Source organism: Aricia agestis, chromosome Z (assembly GCF_905147365.1).
Source record: "Aricia agestis chromosome Z, ilAriAges1.1, whole genome shotgun sequence".
Classification (NCBI taxonomy): domain Eukaryota; kingdom Metazoa; phylum Arthropoda; class Insecta; order Lepidoptera; family Lycaenidae; genus Aricia; species Aricia agestis.
The window spans coordinates 14850600-14868990 of record NC_056428.1 but is presented as its reverse complement, the minus strand read 5'-3'; the positions used below and the strand labels follow the sequence as shown (position 1 = coordinate 14868990).

At 33.0% G+C, this 18391-nt stretch overlaps 2 protein-coding genes across 4 annotated transcripts in view; one reads left to right on the top strand and one right to left on the bottom strand.

Moving 5' to 3' along the window:
- The window catches only part of LOC121739388 (protein lifeguard 1-like), a 35656-nt gene extending 27499 nt beyond the window's left edge, over positions 1-8157 (bottom strand). Inside the window, exons 1-3 of one of the 3 annotated variants that reach the window (XM_042131835.1) lie at positions 8024-8157; positions 7273-7314; positions 7134-7173 (exon numbers count right to left, since the gene is read on the bottom strand). In XM_042131835.1, coding sequence (XP_041987769.1) covers positions 7134-7164 — 31 coding nt within the window. In that variant the 5' untranslated portion in view covers positions 7165-7173; positions 7273-7314; positions 8024-8157. Of the gene's footprint in view, positions 1-7133; positions 7174-7211; positions 7315-8023 lie in introns of all 3 variants that reach the window. The other 2 variants (XM_042131836.1, XM_042131837.1) reach the window with 2 other exon arrangements.
- A 3998-nt stretch (positions 8158-12155) lies between these two features.
- On the top strand, positions 12156-12926 carry LOC121739392 (39S ribosomal protein L52, mitochondrial). Its single transcript, XM_042131840.1, has 3 exons — positions 12156-12319; positions 12404-12552; positions 12666-12926. Exons 1-3 carry the CDS (start codon positions 12274-12276, stop codon positions 12849-12851), a joined length of 381 nt encoding a protein of 126 aa, XP_041987774.1. The 5' UTR covers positions 12156-12273; the 3' UTR covers positions 12852-12926.
- Positions 12927-18391: the final 5465 nt, after the last annotated feature.

The following is an 18391-nucleotide window of genomic DNA, read 5'->3' as shown; positions in this document are numbered from 1 at the left end:
TTACCACGTCAGGGTCACCAATGTCACCAAAATTAAACATAACAAATTCAGCCTTAACTCCAGAGCGTAAGGCACACATTTGACATTACTTTGAGAAGTAAGCTGCTTCGATAATACAAGTAAGTACATGCATATCTCTGAGGGATATACGTGGGAGAGCCATGCTTCGGCACGAATGGGCCGGCTCGACCGATGAAATACAACGTTCTCACAGAAAACCGGCGTGAAACGTTTCGCCGAGTGAGTGAGTTTACTGGAGGCCCAATCCCCTACCCTATTCCCTTCCCTTCCCATCCTTACCCTCCCCTATTACCCTGTTCCGTCTTAAAAGGCCAGCAACGCACTTGCAGCTCTTCTGATGCTGCGAGTGTCCATGGGCGACGGAAGTTGCTTTCCATCAGGTGACCCGTTTGCTCGTTTGCCCCCTTATTTCATAAAAAAAAGTCTCATTTCCGAAATAGCCGAGATATTATTCAACTACTATTCTGGAAAACAACCTAATTTCAACCAGCCTTGCGTTTAGCGTTCATTAGTACAATAACTGTTTGCCATCTCGCCTGTGGTCTCGCTTCATCTGTCAAGCGAGCGGCGCGATGCCTTAGTATGCAACCGCCCGCGCCATAGACCACGCGCACCTGGGGCACAATTCTCAGGATGTGAGAAAAGTAACACAGTTTATGTATTCTCAAAACTTCACATTCAAAATATTTCGTGCAAAGATCGCTCGAGTCCAACGAGTGGGACCGGTTATAGATGTCCGAATTCGTACACCACATGTGGCCGCTTGGAAGTTGAAGCGTTCGAGACCGGTTTCCTGCACGATATAATTTGTTGCTAATAGTTAGTGTATTCTCAAAACACTCGAAATATTTCGTGTAAAGATCGCTCGACGAGTCATACAACTTACAAGTGCTAGAGACCGGTAGATGTCCGAATTCGTACACAAATTCACCCTCCTTTTGGTGGATATGTAGCAAAGTAGTTGTCAAATAAATAAATTACGAACAAATATTCGTGTTTGTGTTTCTTTTACGATATAATTCCCTACTTATAAGTTAATGTATTTAAAAGAAACTATTTATAATTTCGTTAAGATAGAGTAGCTTGTACAAATGTGTATTCTGTGGAGTTGCTGAATTAGTTATATAGTTGCTGTTGGGGGGGGGGGGGCAGCCCCCTACCAAAACAAAAACAAACACGATCCAGAAAGTCCAAGAGTAGGTTAGGTTAGGTTAGACTTCAAAATGATGAAGATTGAGTACAGAAATAGTTGAGTTTTAGCCGAATCCGGAAAAAGGCACTATTAGATAGGAAAAATTATTTAATACTTTTTAGTTCATATTATAAGGATGTTATTATTGTTTTTACCTTGGAAGTCGGTTTTAATTAGTATAAATAATTAAGTATTATGTAGAAGTCGCGCGGCTGCCGTACTACTCGCGATTAATGTAAAGGCAGCCTTAGACCCAATTTCACCAACGACTGTTTAAGTTAATGCTCGAATTAGTATCACGTTACCTCTTTCGCTTTTCATATGAATGAAAAAGAAGACATGATATTTTAACAAGCTGTTAACACTAACTGACGATGGCGAAATTTTCGAAGGAACTCTACATTTCATAGGGTCAAAATTGATAATACTTATGATAATTCTAAATTATATTTAAATAGTAATAGTTAATTTTATTATAATTTAAAAATATGACCTGTTGTGGGGTTGCAATAAATATTTATTTATTTATTATAAAATTATCTTGATGACAGAAAGTCCGGTTTCAGTGTAGACTGAAACCGGACTTTATAAGTTTTGCTAATTTTAACAGAGAGAAATTAGAATTATTTTTGTGAGCCATCTAAAAAATAGCACTATATAGGAGACCAGGGCTCAAACTGTACTCTAGTCAACCAAAGCATCCTTGGTTAGGCCCTGAAGGACATTTTACTTAAGAGGGCGACTAACCCCAAAAATCAAACATCGTCCTTCTCTCTTCACACTCACGCCCGTCTTTCATATGCCAGGTGAAAAAGAACGACGTGGATTCATCGCCAAATTAGTTTTTTCTCAATAACTCGACAAATATACAACATTTTAAAAATCCGCTAGGTCGATCTCTGAATGATAGAATTTTATACAATGTGTTAAAATATTAACTTAGTTCAATGCACGGTTATGGCAATAAATGAAAAATTCGTGAAAATTAGATGCATCTTTGTGATTTTTTCTATCGAAAAAATTTTAAGATATCGTGTTTTTGCTCAGATCGAATTCTCGGAAATATAACGTAGTATCTAATTTAAAAAAAATGAAACAATTCGGGGCTTATTTTCAAGTATAAAAATGAATTATAAAATTGACACTTTAGGGTTAGTCGCCCCCTTAATAGTCTTTTAAGTTATACATAACTAGATGTCGCCCGCAACTCCGTTGCGCTAAAATTCGTTTATCACGCGGGAACCGTATATTTTCGGGATAAAAGTATCCTATGTTCTTTCGCAGGACTCAAAGTATCTCCTTAACAAATTTCAGGATAATCGGTTCAGAGGTTTGGGCGTGAAGAAGTAACAGACAGACACATTTTCGTATTTATAATATTAGTAAAGTTAGTAAAATATGGATATTACTATTATCGTCGCAGTATGTAAATAAAACCAGCAACCTTGTAACTGTTGTAAGTATCGATTCTCTTGACATTGAAATGAAATTACTTTTTAATTTCAGCTTCAATGTGTGAAGGCTATAACATTGTTGTTATTACTATCGCATTAGAAGAACATTAGATTAATCCATTTAAGGATTCCAGAAATATCTAGAAAATCATACTCAGGCGGCAGGCCTGGTGACCAGTTGACCACGGTAGAAAGGTAACCAAGCAAGGACTTAGTAATGGATCTGATGAAGGGATAGGGACCACTGTCAGCACGGCCCTAGATGGAAAGAGCCTAAAATTCTAGAAAGGAAGGACAGCTAAAAGTAGTAAAAATACTAATTTTATTGTTTATTGATATTAAATACTTATGAATTAATCAATATTTATAAGTAATACGTCGGCATTGTTTGCAATATCATATTAGACAAATAACATATTATGAATAATATGTTATTTGCAACAGAATTTTAAGTTCAATTTTATTCCAAATAATAATCAGCCTCTAGACCATCAGGCCCTAGCTTCTAAATGCGCTTGGACTGACGTTTAGTATGAAAACATCAGTACTATAACGAAATACATATATTATTAAAGCCTTCTCAACTGAAAAAATATAATAGACTTAAGAAAAACGATTATTGAAAATATTATATCAAAAGCTGTAGTCATCAAGAGCAGTCAAATTTCAAACAGCTTTGGTCTGGCCCAAATGTTGAAAAATATATACTTTGGTGATACAGTTCCACTCTTTATATATTATATAAGAAGTATTGACCCAGTAGTCCTAAAATAATATAAAATCGGCTAAGTGCGAGTCAGACTCGCGCATGAAGAGTATAAAGTTGTCAGTCCATAGATGCCTAAATTAGCAAAACTCTAAAAAATTCCTAAAATGAGGCATAAAGTGACTGGCCCTTTTAGACAAGACACAATTAATTGATCACCTATCATGTACACTATCAGGGAATTCAATAACAAATTAAATATGATGAAGACAAAATACCCTCAAAAGGTGCCCTATTTTTGTGAAAGCACCCGTTTAAGGCCTATTATTCTAAAAAGTAGATGTTAATCTCGATACATTTCATGATTAGTAAGTACCTGAATCTGTCAGCATTTTTGATTTGTGACGAGCAGCCCAGGCGTCGACCAGGCTAGCCAATTCAACTATGGCTACGTAGAAATCGATACAAAAAGTTAGTCTCACGTCGATTCGCATAAATAATGTCATTAATTACGTACGTCGATACGTCATAATATGACTCATACGAGGATGTCCCCTATAAATTCTAGAGCAATAGAAAGTGAAAACTAAAACAAATCTAATATTACTAAGTACTGCATCAGAATTTCGTAACTACAGATTTCAGTCGCACTTCGCACAGTTTAATGCGTGTAGATTATTTCGTACTAAATTTCATATCATAAAAATCAATAATTTTATTATGGTACCTACATTCTACAATAATATTACAATTTACAAATTACAAGTAAAACCTGTCTTCACAGGAAACACTCGATAGCTATGTCCACACTATGCGCTTTCGTCTTCAATTTCCGTCATCTTCTTTCATTCAACTTTCGTTTTGGCGCATTCAATAATTGAATGCGTCAACGAACGCAACGCCAACATTATCATTTTTGAAGTTTTGGATACGGTCAGAGAGCATGCGTCGCGGGCATGCCTCACATTCGCTGTTGACAGAAAGAGGCACAGTGTGGACAAAGCTATTAGTCATTGCCAAACTGTGACGTCAAACCGTCAACAGTCAATATACTCAATACTATGATACGACAAAGAACGCACATCGCTCTACATTTCGACTTGTCTATGGACGGGACTTCCCCTAAAATGATGCAGCTATCACGATTCACGGCATATATACGACCACAATCTTTATGACCTGAAATTTATACAGTACCCATAGTTCAAACTTAGTTTTGATGTAAGTAGCGATGGAGACACTTTGAGAGAAAGAAAAGAAATAGTTTCTAACTCGGAAAAAGTATGGTTCCCATACGATACTATATCATAATATAAAAAGTATATTTTAAAAGCAATGGTTATTTTAAGCAAGAAGATAACCGGTTAATCTGTTGCTATTACCTTAACCTAGTAATCATGTAATTTATCCTATCAGACTCGCCCACATAAGCACTAATGTGAAACTAAGCTGTTCAAGATTACTTAAAATACTACATTCTATACTTTGCTATTTGAATTTGTTGATGTAAAATTGAAATATTTTACGGGACAAAGACTTTGACTGCCACACTCAGAGACAAAATATATTATTATTAATAATTACCTATGTAATGAAATGAACAGTTTGACAGATACTGTGAGGTTTATGTCAAAATCTTCATTTAATTACCGTTATGACTTAAGTACTTAATTAATTTTTGTCTCTGAGTGCGACAGTAAGTATTTTAGTTTCGTCATTTTCATGTATAATTAAGTTAAGTTTGTCAAAATTAAAAGTTCCTATAAAGTAGGTAAAAAAATTATATTGAATCATATTATAGCATTCATGCCTAAATGGAAAACAACAAGCTAATTGTCAAAATTAGTATCAGTTATTTAAACCACTAAATAGTGAAACCGGTATTAAAATTATGCAAGTATTTTAAAACAGAATTCACAGATAGTGATTTTAATATTAAAATACGGTTGAATCAAATATTAACTAAGATATTTAGAAATTAGAATAAAATATTTAAGTATGTTATCGTTTTCAAAACTGTTAAAACCTTAGAAGTTAGAACTGGTATTTAAACCACATCCTACGCTTGTACCATCTTATCTGATATTAGCAAACACATCAAACAGTTGATAATTTATCAAGGGCACACAAATATTTACGATCATGCTTCACATGGAACACCACTCATCAAAGAAATTGCTCCATAGACAGATTGCAGACCACCAAAAGTTGGGGTATTGTCAGCCATAGACAAATCATGTCACTCATCACTGACTTCACTTAGTCTAACCCAATAACTTAGATCCATCATCTGCCTATGGCTTAATGACTCTGATGGTACATTTTCATGCACAATAGAGCAATACAATAGCAACTGTGACTTCCCACAAGCTGACCAGCCAGCAGTGACCAAAATCAAACCCTCTAATAAAGACATTCATCTTATACATTTACATAAGCTATTCAAGATTTTCAGTGTCTGTCTTAGCACAAGTTCGTGTCACAGGCAAATCTGTGAATAAATATTGTAGCAAGTGTAACTGTTGTGGTACTTTTGTGCTTTCAATATGCTAGCTTAGTGGTATCAAAATTTCCTGTTAACTTTGATCATTTGTCTAAATATCATGTCGTCTTTTTCATAAATACTATTCATGAAAAAGGAAACATGGTATTTTAAACAATGATAAAGTTTTAACGGGTAATGAAATTATAATGTGTAGGGTTGCCAACCATACTGTTTTAAACAGTATTATACTGTTTTTCATTAAATTATACTTTTTACTGTTGAAGAAAAATAAAGTATACAAAATACTGTTATCAGCATCAAAATGTCAACACTTTATTATGGCGTATTAAACCAAGACGCTCAGACTTTTTTTTTAAATTTCAAGTTAGTTTTGACAGGAGCTCTAATTAATTCCTCGATCGTACTGTTCATTTTACTAAAATACTGTTGAAAATACTTCAGAGATCTGAATATACTTTATTTCTTGCCAAACAAGATGGCAACCCTAAATGTGGCAGAAGTGGACAGTGCATGTGCAACATTGAACATTAAAATTTTGGCTACAAAGAGTAATTTTAAGTCTTATACTACTGTTGCATTATTTAGATGTGAGATTTAGTTAGGTATAATATATAAAATAATAATAATGAAGTTATAACATATTCTACATAATATAGTAAAGTATTTCAATAGAAGTGACAGTGAAAAAGGGTAATGTGATACTATGGTGCTTATGATTTTTAGTGTATTAATCTGAAGATAGTGAAAACTAGGTATAATACGTTATAATAAATGGTCTCGAGTTTATTGTATTATTAATCACTGAATATAATATCTCATGAGTCACTGTTTGCATTACAGACTGTTGTGATAAAAACAGACAATTCCTTCAAACCAAGTATGATAAACAATGCAACTGCAAAGTGTTTCATGTGTGTTATAATAATTGTAATCTCACATTGCAGCAAAATATCTCATATACGTCAAACACAAATCAAACAACATAATATTTTTCAAGATTGGACCAATAAGTGACTTTTGTGTTTATTCTACATTTAAATTTAAATAACAATAAAATAATTCTCTGCAAGTGCAACTGCAAGAAGTGTATTTAATTAAGTACACTTGTAATACAAATATAATAATGTATTACAAAATCAACCTAAGGGTTAAACCTTTGATTGATATTATTTACTTAAAATTACTCATAGCCGTGACTGTCACAACAACTATTTGCATTCAACAATTATTAAAACAGAAATATCTCATAAAAACCTCCGGGATACACTCCAGGCGTCTGCCACATTGTTCCTGGCTGCAGAAAAAAAAAACAAATTAAAAATCAATACATACACATTGTGTTGTAGTTGGGTTGCTCTTTGTCGTTTAACTTGTTGGAAGCCGTTTTTACTACCTTTCCGGATAACACTGGTGAAACCTGTCTCTGCTTGGACAACTGAAAGAGAAAAAATTGGGTTATGATATTTACAGATATGTGAAAATAATGATTTGGAGTAATTTTGTAACAAAATTTATGCTGATTATATACTTAAAAGAAAGATTTTTTTTATTAAGTAGGCTTGGAAGTTACTATAATTAGTAAATTTTAGTATATTTACAGATAATAATATACTAAGTAAGTACTAGTTATAATTTTTTTTCTTGAGTAAGTAGGTATGTAATTTTAACACAGAGTGGGGAAATTATGATTTGTGACCAACATGTTGTTCTGTTATATTTACTATCTATAATTAATGTAAGTAGAATCATCAAAAAGATTTAAATAATACCCATACAACATACAGAAATTTACTTGGCACCTGCTCCTATAGTTTCATTACAAATTTGTGCGTGTTATTATACCTACGTGGAATCCTTAGAGAGCAAATGTGATGCAATATGGAATATTGTGTTGGTGTCAGAGGAAAATACAATAAATTTTTGAAAAGGTTAAAAATGTACTAAAAACTGAGTTTTTTTATTAATGCTTTTGTTTTCTAGGCAAAATAAATGTTTGAGAGAAGATACATCAAAAAACAATAATTGTCTCGATAAGTCTAGAAAGTACCCCGACTTCTACATTGGTGGTGTAATACACAGATTATATATTATGTGTAATATTAGGTACGTTTTTTACCTATTTATTACGATCAATTTTTACTTACCCTTTTAAAGTTGCTCGCTAAACAAAGCTTTGGAAATACACAATAAAGTCACAGCTAAATATAGAAATCGCAAAAAATACAAGTGTGGAATGCACAATCGATTCACGCAAGTTGAACAATCATAGTCCATAGAGTATAGAGCAGTGTTGCCAGTGCTGTATGTTCCAAAGCTACTTAATGTCATGCAAAAAGTAACATTTTGTGGGGAAAAGTAACATTTCGTATTATTTAATATTTTAAATGCCGGGGGGGGGGGGGGGGGGTGTAGGATCCAGAATGCACGAAAAATACTATACTTATAGAGATGAAGTTATTTATTTTTAGGGTTCCGTACCCAAAGGGTAAAACGGGATCCTATTACTAAGACTTTAATGTATGTCCGTCTATCCGTGTGTCTGTCTCCAGGCTGTATCGCAAGAACCGCTATAGCTAGACTTTTAAAATTTTCACAGATTATGTATTTCTGTTCCCGCTATAACAACAAATACTAAAAACAAAATATTATAGTTAAAGACCTCCTATACAACAAACTTGATTTCTTGGCATTTTTTGCTGGATATCAATAATAGGTAGGCACTTGATATTTCCACAAAATCCCATGTGTACTTTATTTATACTTAAATAAAAAAATATTCAAATTAACATATTATAATAAAATAAGCTCTTATACAAAAAAAACACAATTTTTGACCTATGTTTGCTCTATCACGGTATGGAACCCTTTATGAGCGAGTCAGACTCACACTTGGCCGATTATATTTTATTTTTACGAAGGCATTTTATTTTGTTTAGCTCCAAGTCTACCAATAGGACCGTCATTAAAACTTTAAACTAAGGTGCGACACGGCTTTAATTTTATGAACGTGGGCGGGGGCGTTTTTGTATGATGGCAGCATTAGTTCCTTTTTTCGCCACGTTCATTTAAAGCTTTGTCAGCTGTAACGACAAAACTCAATAAAACTTAGTGCGTTTCGTTATGGTTTCGTTTTCGCATTTTTGGTTTCAAATATCTTTTTTTTTTCAATTACCAAAAGTAACGTAAAAGTAACATCTGTAGTCATGTCACATGAATGTAACATGCAAGGGTCAAAAGTAACGTAAAATGTTACAAAAGTAACATTCTGGCAACGCTGGTATAGAGTATAGACCACGGCAAACGGTCCACGTATAGACATGATGTTATCATACTGTTATTATTATAATTATAATGTTAGTACAATGTTATTAGTTATTACCATATAATATATTAAGTCTATGATAGACATAATATATACTGTCGGTTCATACGAAATATTTTTGTATTCGGAGCGTGCGAAGTGGGTGGAGGGGGTAAAGAAAGCGATTGCCGCGCTTGCCGCGGCAAAAATATGCAAAAAAAGAGGCTCAGCTAATAGTCAAACAAACTTGTCAATCTTGTTTTGAAATTTTCAGAAATTGGTCTTAATTGTTTTTGTATCGTAGACTGCGAAAATAACAGCAGAAATAGGTAGTCATTATACAAATATAATGTTTTTCCTAAATCCACTAGGAAATTAGATCATATATAAATGGATAGCTGCTGTAAAAATGAAAAAGTATGTGATTCGATATAACCTAAAATTGCATTATCAAGTCAATTTTATTTGAGTTGCATTTTACAAAGCTATTAATACCTACCTATTATTTTAGTGTTGATGAATGATGGATCACCGTGGTCTCTCTCTCTGGACAAAACTTGCCGTGATAGTTTCATAGAATATTTCATTTAAATTCAAAGTACCTATCAGGTGGAAGAAACAGTGACTCACAAATGACGATAAACCAGATAGGTACTACATCTGGTTTAATTGATCTTTTAGAAGCTGGAGATAGAGTTTTAAATGAAAAAGGTTTTCAAGTAAGCAAGTTTTAGATGAAAGGGGTAAAAAGTTAAAATTATTATGCCCCTATTTTGAGCAAAATAAAACGAGTACTATCAAGAGGAAACCGAAAGGACTTATGATATTGCTCGAGTAAGAATCCATATTGAAAGCAATGATATTCTATGTTACTATTTTAGAAACTCATTTATTGAAAGTGTAACTCAGAAACTTGAAGAATGTTTGCAGTTTTTTAGTAAATTTATAGACTCCGATTTTCTTCAAGAGTATTTATGTTGTGAAAATAAATAAAACAAGATTTTTAAAAACATTACATTTATTTTTTCAAGTATAAAGTATTGCTCGTATTTTTGTTACTGATTAAAAGAGTATGTTTGCACTTGCCGCTCTGGTTATAAACGCAGCTGCATTTTACTCCAGCAACAAGCCTTGGTTGAGTACTTACGGTTGAACTTGTTTTATAGTTTGCTAAAGTCGGCGAATTATATTGGCTCGTATTAAATAAAACATTGCCATTAGTTCTTAGCTCTTCTACATCCCTTACATGTCCTGCTAACACCAATTTATTTCATTTTAGCATAGATTGGGCCTTGAACTTAAAGAGTGTTTTACACTCTCAACACCAGTTTTTTTATGATTATATTCATTCTCCACAAGTAGTTTTTAACTAAATATAACCCAAATACCATTAATTATTGTTCTATATATTTTATTTGCTTTATTATTTACAAAATAAACAAACTCTTGTTGTTTATTTTTTGACACATGCCCCTAAAACTTCGTTTGAAATGTGTCACTACTGACGTGCACGTTCCGAATAACGTTTACCTGTGCCACGTTTACCTGTCTGATGTTTACCTGTGCAATGTATTGTACCTGGAAATTAAATTAGCTCAAAGAAGAATTAAGGAAGAGGGGTGCTTCCTGTAGTGGAAGAAAGGCAGACCTTGTAGAGAGATTGGTAAATAAAAGTAAGTAAATTACTACAGTACTTTATATTTTCTTGGTGAATGTTTTTACTGATTAACATTAAACTCTTGACCATAATTCTATGAACCTTTATTCACTTCGTTTATTATTGTTTGTGACAAACAAGTTCTAAGCTATCTCCTGCTTTTGTAGGTTTAAGAAGCGTATGATAGAGATTTTAACTTCACTGATAAATCATGTCCCTCAGAACCAGTACAATCCAAAGTTATGGTCATACCAAAAGACGATTATTATAAAGATATAAACAGCAATACCCCATTGCCACCATTAAATAAACATCAAATACAAGAGTATTTTGGAGAGTGAGTATATAAATTAATTTAATAAACTTTTTGTACCTATAAAAGATCATTTTTCATAATCAGGAAAAAAGTTTGCTGTGCTACTCTACTTACTTAATTTTAATTCTTTCAGATGCAGTCAATCATAAATAAAGGGGAAAAGTTTATACGAGAATAGATACCTTCTTATATTAAGAGCTGTCTCGATAAATGATTTTACATATAAAAGGTTTTTGTAAAGCAGCAATGAAAAATTCAGTATGAGGTTAATATTAAATTATACAAAAATGGTTTATTAGAAGAGACTAATTGTGAATGAACAGCCGGATCTGGAGTTAATTCACATTGCAAGCATGTTGCTACTGTGTTGTTTGGTACAGTTGATATGATTGAACTGTGAACATAAAACTGTAGTATTAGAGGAAGTGTCCACTCAAAAGCTATAGAGTTTTCATCGCCCGAAGAAAAATTTTCTTCCTCATCTCTGAAAGCACAAAATTTACCATACAAAAGAATGAGAAGAAAAGTTTTATAATCATTTTCTGTAAAATGATGTCCACAAAATCGTAAATATGAAGATTGCAATTTCGCCAATTCTGGCCGTTTTATTGCTTTAGCCCACAACCTTTTCCTATTTTTATCTTTTGGGAACAATGATAACGCGCGGCACTGCTTACTTTGTCATTTATAATAGATTTATTATAAAAGATCTAAAATGTAACGATGTACAGATAGGCATAGCGGATCATAGGAATCGCGACACCTAGCGGAGAAAAATGGCAAAATCTTCCCCATTCGTCCCGGTCGGGACAGGCAAAGGGAGCGTTGCCCATACAGCCAATACCATAGACAATAAATTAAATATGTACGGACGTTTATTATTATGTCATAGTTTTTATTTCTTGGCAAAAAAAGAAATCGCTCTCAAATCAACGTCAATGTCATATTTTGAAAATATATTTTTAAATTTTAGGTTACTTTTTATGCTTTTGAATTGCACAAAATTGCATTTGGAAAGATTCGGAACTACCAAATATATTTTGAATTATATTTTTAATAATAAGGAGTGGATACTCTAAAAGTAGAATTAATATTGTATTAGTTAACTTCACATTTCACAATGTCGTTCGTCCAAACAACAAATAAATTGTCATTTTTACAAAAAGGTAAGATTCTGTTTTTATTACAATGTTTGTTCCCTGATAATCACAATATAATTGCTTTACTAATGCATTGTTTGTGATTTACAGTAATCATCAGACACATTAGCTGCAGCCAAGTAATGTTAATAAAACAATGGCGCGTAGAACGAGGCTTACCAATCAACAAAAATGCTGAAGGAATGCTTACTGATGGGCCAGATTATACCTTCTTGGATGGCAGACCAACACCTCTACTAGTAAAGTCTTCAATTTTAATGCTCTTTTAATAACAAAGTGACCGACTATCATCAATAATGCATCCACGTCTTGTATACCTGCAGTAATTACATAAACATCTTTTGAATTCCAGCAAAAACAGAAGAAAAGAATGTTACAGCAGCGAGAGTTTGCTTCCAAAATAGTTGAGCTGTCTGCAGAACTTGACTTTGCTAAGAAGAGATATCAAGACAATTTAAGAGCAGAACAAGAGGAAAGAGACAGTATCATCAGAAATAGACTGAGACCAAAGGGGAAGGCATTAAAAGAAAATAAATAGATTTAATAAGAAGTAATTTCCAATGAACAGTAGTTAAATTAACCAATAAATCATTTACCTAGTAAATATAATTCATTGTTTTGTTTAATTTCATAATTCTCTTGTTTATTGTGACATTACACTTAGGAGTTAACCCATCAAGCCCCAAGTTCTGTGCTGAGCGAGACACAATAGAATAACTTATAACAACAGATTTCCAAGAATCCATGATCGAAGGATTAATTACAAAATTACTGTTACTGTTAGAAAATCAATTAAGGTGCAGCAGAATCCATACCATTAATGTGATGGTGTGTTTGTCAGTCTGTAACATCCTTATATATTCAAAATGTTTAGGTATCTAGTGACTTTGAATCTTGGAAAAGTAATTTTAAGTATAGTTTGAGCGTCACAATGAATTGCTGCGCCGACAATATCTACCTAGCTTACAAAAGATGAAAGAACATCATATTAATAATAATTATGTGGATTTTAGGTTTTGTATTAGGGCTTCTTCCTTACTGTTTAAAATTTTAGTTGACAGGACATAGGTGCTAAGAAATATAAAGCGTTGCACACCTGTTTCCTTGAAGGTGGCCGGTTTGATTGAAACCAGCCGCCAACTAGCAGGGATGATAATGTGCAGTGTGAACCGTACATGAGAGCATTCTCTCTTACTTTATTCTTTTACCCAATGCCATTGGGGTGTATGCCCGACAAGACTTTCTACAGATTCACTGCTTATTCCGTTCCGTACCCTATTACTGAGACTTCGATGTCTGACTGTCTGTCTGTCTGTCTGTCTCCAGGCTGTTACTCAATAACCGCTATAGCTAGACTTCTGAAATTTTGACAGATCATGTATTTGTGTTGCCGCTATAACAACAAATACTAAAAACAAAATAAAATTAATATTTAAGGACCCTATCCCAAAAATTAGCAGGTCCATACAAATATCGACGTTAGACATTAAAATAACATTCAATATCCAAAATTTTTACATAAGTTTTAACCATCACAATAATCGCAAAAGATTAAAAAAATGAAAATGGTTTAATTAGGTACCATTATAGCTAAATACACTGAACTAAGGAAAATAAATAGATACTTATACAAAAAAATTGTTGCTTAGTCCCCTGTACGAAAAGCTAAATATTTTACTTATGTATATAAAAATAAATAAAATTTCCATTTATAAGAAAAATAAGAAACGCTCTCAATTTTCTTCATACATTTTCTTATTTTTCGCCCTATCAAGAACGCGGCGAGCGTCGTAACCGCCACTGTTATACAAGGCAGCGCGCCTGGTATAACAGTGTACCTTGTAAATATGATAAAACTTCACGTACAAGTAAGTTCGTTTAATCATTAATTTTGTATAAGTATCTAAGTATTTATTTTCCTTAGTTCAGTGTATTTAGCTATACTTAATGGTACCTAATCAAACCATTTTCATTTTTTTAAATCTTTTGCGATTATTGTGATGGTTAAAACTTATGTAAAAATTTTGGATGCGGCTATAAATTTTTTATGGTGTAGACGTGGAGATGAATACTTATACTCATGGGCGTACCCAAGTTCTGGGCCAGGGGGGGGGGGCAAATTACCCAGGTTCTGGGCCAGGGGAGGGCAAATTACCCAGGTTCTGGGCCAGGGGGGGGGGGGGGGGCAAATTACGCCCATGCTTATACTTACTTATTATTTGAAACCAAAATATCCTCGCAGTGTGACTCCTAATTCCTTAAAATGGTACCTGAAAATCGCTAATATTTGTGAAAAAATGTGATAGCGTCCGGGGGGCTCCCATTCAACAAACTTAATTTTTTTGACCTTTTTGGCTCGTATATCAATAATGGCAACAGCTAGGCACTTGAAATTTCCACTAAGTATATCCTGAATTTTATCGGTAAACTAATAAATAATTAATAAAAATCGGCCAAGTGCGAATCGGACTCGCGTACCGTTAAAGATCGAAAGTAGGGGAAAAATGTTTTTTTTGTATGGGAGCCCCCCCTTAATTAGGTATTTTATTCTAATTTTATGATAAAATATTAAAGTACACACATAATTGAGAATTTTGTGACAATTTCAAGTGACCTACATGTTACAATTATGGATTACGAGTCAAAAAGGTCAAAAAATAATGTTTGTTGTATGGGATCAATCCATAATAGCTTCATGGATCAATCTGTGTATGAAATAATCGGCCAAAAATCTGTGAAAATTTTTGGCCGATTATTTTTTAAGTAGGTACATAATATTGTATAATTATTATTATACCCACCCAATCAAGGTAAGTAATCTTCCTTATCAGATCAAATAATCATCTTGCATTGCCCTTATCAAACTTGGAAACAACATTTTCTAACGCGGGAACATGTTTATTCACGCTGGGGTCTTTAAAGACCCCAGGTGACTAACCGCGTAATTAAATTCGATTTGATATTTTCATACAGTTTTTACACCAAAATGGATTTCTTTTGTGATATTCCTTGTGTTTTAATAATAAATCAATTAAAATAATTATATTGCTTATAAGAAGTTTTAGATGCACTTTTCCAGAAATGCATATTTTGCTATGTAGACCAAAATGATGATGATTATTTTTGGTGATGATTAGAAACTAATTGTCGGTATATTTACCATACGTTTAAAATATTAGAACAGGAAAATGTATAAAATATATAAGGTTTTGGTGCTGAAAGTTTGTCAATGTTTAACATTCAATAGCTATTATTATTAAGCTAAGTCCAAATAACTAAAGTATTGAAGTTTATATGTTATTTGGACTTAGTTTTTTATATTTCAATCTAAGTTATAGGAAATTTAACTGTTATTTTAGTTATGTATACGTTTTACCACAATTTTAACATAATGTTGATTTTTTTTTTAATTTTCCCAACTCACGGTTTCCACTTGAAATTTTTGACTTCTATTTTTAATTTGTAAGTTTTGGTTATAAGTATTCAAAATATAATTACTTAATCTTTTGATTAAATCTGATTAATATTGAATTAAATAACAATAATTTATAGAAAAAGTTATGAAATATATAAGTTTATGCCATTTTTATGTCATTTAATTTCCGGGCTTTCAAAGACCCCAGGTGACCAACGGCGTGATTTCAAAAGCGCGACTAATCGAGGGTTAAGTAATTAATAAAATACTTACCTAAATCCAAAATTATTTTACCCCTCTACCTTTACGGTGAAAACCACCCTTACTCCAAAGACACACGTTTCAAAAGTTTCCATCGTAAAATTAGTCCAAGAGTAGGTCGCTTATTTGAAAGTTTATTACCGTAAATTTTGTTGCATTAGATAAGCTAATGTTTCATCAAACTCCCGTGCCCTCGAACCACAATTTTGTCCGGTAATTCTATTATCCGATGAATCTATTATAAAGTCGTTTAGTAGCTAATATTATCAACGGAGAGCTGGCGACCAAATCGGTCATGTGGCTTCAGCTGTATTAAATTATTTAAAACTCCGTTAGCTTCTTCCCTGAACAACCTTTTCTGATAATCTGCGTGCTAGCAGGCCGTGGGCGGTGGGTGTGGGACTGTGGGTTTAGTGGGGGTTGGGAAAAAATGTAGCTTCAGCGACTTTAATTTTTTCCAAACAGTTGCTCCGTATTTCCTGTGCACCCAAATTTTTTTTATATCAATCGGGTGGTGGGAAGGGGCTGCCAGGGTTAATTAAAAGTAGGAAAATTACTTATTAGTTATTACTTATTATTTTCATGTAGGCTCAGCTGTGTAATGTGTTGGCTTTTTTGCCAGACAAAGGGAATGTGAAGTAAAACGATCCCTACGGGTCAAATGATCCCTCCCCTTAAATCAGATTAAGCCAGAGGCATCTTTCCAAATGCACGTGAAACGGGTTGCCCATAACCCTGCTAGTTGCCACTTATAGTATCATGGCGATCAGAGCGCTTGGCGAAATTTTATTTAATTTTTAAAAAAAAGTGTCGCTCTGATCTAAATTAAGTTTTTGGACTTTCATAACTTTTTCCGAATTCGTGTTTATTTAAATGTTATTTTGTTATAAGGTATTAATAGCAGTTACCTAATATTTAAACAGTTTTAGATCACCCCACGTGGTATTTGATGGTTGTGTTTTGATCGATTTCTTGGAATTTGGTATATGGGGTGAAATGATCCCTATTTGTGTGTATAAAATGATCCCTGGATATAAAGTAGAAATTGGCGAATATTTTTCTTTTGATGAAATAGTTATTTTATTTTAATTTTATTATTAAAGAACAAATATATTATCAAAGATATCGATTTCAGGAGTCACAACTATCGTGTTTTGCCTTGAGACGGACCGATAAACCGACAGACAGCAAGATCTTAATAAATTTGCTCCCCTTTTTATCCTTTGGCTACCGAAGCCTAAAAAACTTGCTAATAAACTAAAAGATGCGTGTTTCTTTCTTATATGCTTAAATTGGTTATCAATAATAAATATATTATCTCTGGGATTATTTTACCAAAGTTTCAAGGGATCATTTTATACATAGGGGTGTATAAAATGATCCTTTAGTTAAACTTTTACAAAAACCTCTAGTACAAAAAAGTACGAACATATGATAAAAAATAAAGTATGCTATCACGAAGTTTGGTAAATTCACTACATCCAGCTATATAAATATTGCGATTTTTTCCTTCAACTATAGCCATACTTTACATTTTTCCCTTAAGGGGATCATTTTACCTCACCTTCCCCTAGTCCGTATAGTTATGCGTAGTAGCCTGTCGAGAAAGTGGAGAAATTAAAAAGTGGCAACATCGTAGTATCATCCCTTTCAAATCAATCTAATAAAAAAGGAATGACACTACGATGTTGCCACTTTTTAATTTCTTCACTTTCTTTACAGGCTATAGGTACCTACCTAAACATTTTCGATTTTGTTAGTCACAGCGTAACGTTAATGATTAATCGTATTATTAGTACTGTTGGCTGTCTACAAGAATATTACTTACATCAGTTAATTAAACACAAAGAGATATGCATTATATTACTATTTATAGTACATTTCATAAGTACTTTAGATATTGTGTTAGTGGAAACTTATTATTGGCTTGCAGTTTTTTAGAATAGTAAGTTATCCTGCTAAATAGAGCTGTAAGTTTTCTAAATAAAGAAATAAATAAATAAATTTATACTATATTAATAGTACCTATGTACTTAGAAATATTATAATATCCAGGTTACCCTATTGTCTATACAAAGTGTAACAAAACTTAGTGATAAATTATAATATTTTAGGGTGGTGTGTTCCTTGTAGAGAGTTCATTGTGAAAGTAGCAGCGCTGAAATACCATATTTTTTTTACTTTTGTATGGACAAGCGCCGCAGTGTTACGAGTTTCCCATACAAAAGTGTTTCTTTTTTATCTTTAAGTGCTTCTATTTTTACAATGAACTCTGTACAACGAACACCTTAAGGCCAAATCATTATCATTATCACTTAGTTTTGTTTCACCCTGTAATATTTTACTTAATTCTTACTTCTTAGAAGATAATATTCACGTTACTTTGTTTACAAGAATGTTAC